The sequence below is a fragment of the Vollenhovia emeryi genome, unplaced genomic scaffold (genome assembly GCF_000949405.1).
Source record: "Vollenhovia emeryi isolate VEMERY1.0 unplaced genomic scaffold, V.emery_V1.0 DF940389.1, whole genome shotgun sequence".
NCBI lineage: Eukaryota > Metazoa > Arthropoda > Insecta > Hymenoptera > Formicidae > Vollenhovia > Vollenhovia emeryi.
In genome coordinates, this window is record NW_011965977.1 from 5,190 (window position 1) to 9,471 (window position 4,282).

Genomic DNA, 4,282 nt, shown 5'->3' on the forward strand with positions numbered 1-4,282 from the left:
AAGAACTACGGAGTCACATCTATTTATCGACACGGTCGATAAATATCACTTTTTGGTGCGTGTCCGTGCTACATCCACTTTTCAACATTGTCTTAACATCCATAAATTGTGGATATAGCATAGACATACGGCAAAAAGCGATTTATTGACAGTGTCGGAAAGTGGATGTAGCACGGACACGGACCAAAAAGTGATTTATTTACAATATCGAAAAGCGAATTTAGCACGGACACGCACCAAAAAGTGATATTTATCGACCGTGTCGATAAATAGATGTGACTCCGTAGTTCTTACATCCACAACTGGTGGCGAAAATCGGTCCCAACTAAACACAAAGGGATGGCCGCTCTCAGGTTTCTCTCTGCTAATAGAACCTCTGAGAAGTGGCACTCAACCAACAGACTTTGTAAATTTCAAGGCCTATTGGTTGAGTGCCACTGCCCCTTAAGCCTTGTGTTCATGTTGTCAGAAATCGGCTGGGGCAACGTACGTCCCAGATTCGCTCATACTTGACACCGACTGAACGTATTTTTAAATAACTCCTACATGCAATCGTTTATATTTCGTATGTAGACGTTTGTAGTGCAATTAGAAAGGTTTGTGAGTCATTCGTTTGTTTGTAATTAATTAATTATTTTTCCACCGTATACTTTTATACAGTTATACAGTTACTCGAAAAGTAACGAATCGTTACTTTGCAGTTACTCCCTTGCAATAGAAATAAAAAATATCGAATCTGCATCTGAATTGTAAAGCGGCGACCTTAGCGGAAAAAATTTCTATAAATAACTACAAAAAAATTGACTTGAAATAGAAATTTGTAGAAATTTTTATATCTTCATTGAAACATGATTTATTTCTTTGTAAAAATATCTATAAAATAGTATCACAAATTACAATGGTCTCAAATCAAGAAAGGACCCCGCACACACCTTATGGAAATTGAATTTCGGTCGAATCGTCTGAAACTTTCAGAAAAGTTAGTTCTTATCATGCTGATCAAAAGTCACAATGGGCACGAAGTGCAGAAATGGCCAGATTTTGCATTCCATAAGGAAATGCATTCCCAACGTGTAATACTAACATGTGCGGTTCCACAAGATTTTACGCTGCATCTCAACGCAACGTTGCCAAACATTACGAAATAGACGAAATTCAATTACTAATGTTGCGGATTCTGAATAACTCTACAAGCGACTCACTGACAAGCATCATCAATTTTGGTTTGACGATTCTGCTCTGCATGAATAAAATAACACATGCCCACTCACTCACGCAAAGGTCTTGTAGCGCAAACATTTAAGATATTTTTACGTGCATTGAGTGCTAAATCGAAATTCGTTAAATGTACTGACTTTTTATGTTTGCTTACCTATGTGCTTAAGAAATTTCTACAGTATTATATTATCAGACGTATGTACATTTGTGAAGCTTTCAGTATTCAATTTAATAAATCTAGCATATGATTTTACTGTTTTATTCTTTTCTTAATGGCGCAAGTATAATATAATTTAAGCAATCCAATAGAAAATAATATCGTCGCTGGCTTTATTCCTGTCGAAAGAAAGGGCGAAATTCGATAGTTTCTGGTAGTTTTTCTTCTGTAATATTTAATAACATAAAATATAACAAATGGAATTCCAGCCAGTTCTAGTTAAACAATATTACTTCTTTGTAATTTGCTCTTGCCTATGTGCCAAAAACAGCTTTTCTGCTATACAGACAAAATTGAAAATAAATACAGGGTGTCGGATTCGATTTGGACGTCTCCAAAGATTATAGTAGATTGGGTCAAGCTGAGAAGAAAAGTTATATACCATTTTACAAAATCCGTAATTATTATCGCGTAATTAAGAAAAAAGTCTGAGCCAATAAATGCACGGAGGAGCGGAAGGCCGGACTTGAAATGGTGTATTTGTTGACATCTCTCAAGCGAGAGGTAGAGTCACGCATCGATCGATGAGAGACGTCGGCGAGCGGGGAGCGGTGAGCGGGCGAACGCCGCGCAGCAAGCGAACGCGCGACATATGACACCGCGCCGAAAAAGTTTTTCTAGTGGTAGGAGAATAATACACCATTTTGCATGTCTGCCGAGTCCGGCCTTCAGCTCCTCCGTGCACTTATTGGCTCAGACGTTTTTCTTAATTACGCGATAATAATTACGGATTTTGTAAAATGGTATATAACTTTTCTTCTCAGCTTGACCCAATTTACTATAATCTTTGGAGTCGTCCAAATCGAATCCGACACCCTGTATATACAGGGTATCTGATGCAAAAGTAGCCAACTTGAAAATAGTGGTAGAATGGGTTAAACTAAGGAGAAATATCATGTGCCGCGGTACAAAAGTAACAATAGTTATCGAGTAATTAATTTACACGTCTGAGCGAATGAGGATGCAGGAGACGGCAGGCCGGACTCGGAAGGCATTTAAGAAAATCGATCGATGAGCGGGAGGTGGAGCGACGCGCGAGATACTATTGTAAGGTGATACCTTACTTTCACCGCGGATTATACCGGAAGTAGCCTGCGTGCGCAATGGCTACTTCGTCAGCGATTGGCTGCGCTACCGACAGCAGCGCCAGGGCATGCGTGCGCCCTGCTTCCTGTCGACACGATGGTGTCTGATTGGCGGAGCCCCGCGAGTGGGGGCTCTCCTAGAGAGCCTCTAGGAGAGAGAGGCGCCAACTCGTCACGTGACCAGCCCTTCCGCGATTGGCTGGCAGAACTTGTACAGAGATTTCTATTGCGACGCCAATGCATAACAGGGCCGCGTTCAGAAATACCACCCGAGTGCTCCAGTATATCATTCTATCCTTGTTTAACATACGGTGAGTAACAAGGATAGAACGATACGCTGGGGTACTCGGGTATTTCTGAACGTAGCCCTAATGTGATAGAAACTGATGATATAAAACGTGTGGGGTTAGCGATCGTTGGTCATAATTAATTATTTCTAAACATTGTAATATATTTTTTTATATCACAACATTTTTAACACGATAGAAGGTCTATCTATATAATAAAAATTACAATTTATTTCAAAAAATAAATTTTAAGGAATTTACATTTAAGCGTTAAAACTATATGTTTATTGCAGGCTTAGAGAATATTCTTGTTTTCTGTAATAAATATTAAAAATTGATTTGTTAATTTTGTCGATATAAAAACGTTTTTGTCAGATAATTTGTATATATTACAGACAACATTCGCTATGCCATCAAGTCGCTCTGCATATAAATGTTGCAACACAAGCAATGAAGAATACTCATTATTTACATATCCACGTGATAATACATTAAAAGAAAAATGGATTACTGCGGTTGGAAGAGGCAAGAATTGGTCACCTAGCAGTTCTCAAAAACTTTGTGAAGTAATGTGCAGTAATGTGCAGTATGCTCTAACTTTGCACTTCAAAAGATGTAACAATATAATTTATTATTCGACTTAAAGTATGTTTATATTTGTCTTCTTTTAGGTACACTTTATGCCATTAGAAATTGAGTTTGTTGCTGGGCGCAAACGAGTGAAACTGGATTCAATTCCTTCTCGTTTCTGTACGTGCCAATTGTTATTGAAAGAGCCAGCCATCAAGAAGCAGCAAGCAAATTAAGCCATCAACAACCTTAAATATTAATAATACGTCCAGTAAAAAGACTTGTTTTAAAATGAAACGGGGAACATCGGTCCAACATCAGCATGGATGTGTGTAGACTTCCAAACCATTAACCATAGAGGAAATACAAACTACTGCAAAGTCTCAAGAAATTGATACAGAACAAATGGATGAAATGAAAAAAAAAATACGCAGAGAAAATGGTATGTTGAGAACAGTTGTTTCCCTCCTAAGTCTTTTTACTGGACGTATTATTAATATTTGAGGCTGTTGATGGCTTAATTTGCTTGCTGCTTCTTGATGGCTGCTCTTTCAACAACTGGCACGTACAGAAACGAGAAGGAATTGAATCCAGTTTCACTCGTTTGCGCCCAGCAACAAACTCAATTTCTAATGGCATAAAGGGTGCTTTCCAGCAATGTACACAGGCGACACTGTGTAACACAGTGTACGAATTGTACGACCCCAGTGCTTTCCAACTACGACACAAGTCGACACAAGTCGACACAAGCGTACACAGCTAAAATGGGGTGCTTTCCAGCAACGTACACAGGCGACACTGTGTAACACAGTGTACGACCCAGTGCTTTCCAACTACGACACAAGTTGACACAAGCGTACACAGCTAAAAAGCTAAGTTCGACTGTGTCGACTTGTGTCGTAGTT

The 4,282-nt window shown here is 39.0% G+C and overlaps 1 protein-coding gene across 4 annotated transcripts; it reads left to right on the top strand.

The window, feature by feature from the left end:
• The first annotated feature begins 2,457 nt into the window (after nt 1-2,457).
• Nucleotides 2,458-4,275, top strand: LOC105556063 (THAP domain-containing protein 2-like). Of its 4 annotated transcripts, XM_012003132.1 has the most exons (3): nt 2,458-3,009; nt 3,203-3,373; nt 3,479-4,275. In XM_012003132.1, exons 2-3 carry the CDS (start codon nt 3,215-3,217, stop codon nt 3,611-3,613), a joined length of 294 nt encoding a protein of 97 aa, XP_011858522.1. In that variant the 5' UTR covers nt 2,458-3,009; nt 3,203-3,214; the 3' UTR covers nt 3,614-4,275. The 4 variants fall into 4 exon arrangements, 2 of the variants coding, with proteins under 2 accessions (XP_011858522.1, XP_011858521.1); XR_001008531.1 differs by lacking the exon at nt 2,458-3,009 and having other exon boundaries at nt 3,019-3,393; XR_001008532.1 differs by lacking the exon at nt 2,458-3,009 and having other exon boundaries at nt 3,019-3,383.
• Nucleotides 4,276-4,282: the final 7 nt, after the last annotated feature.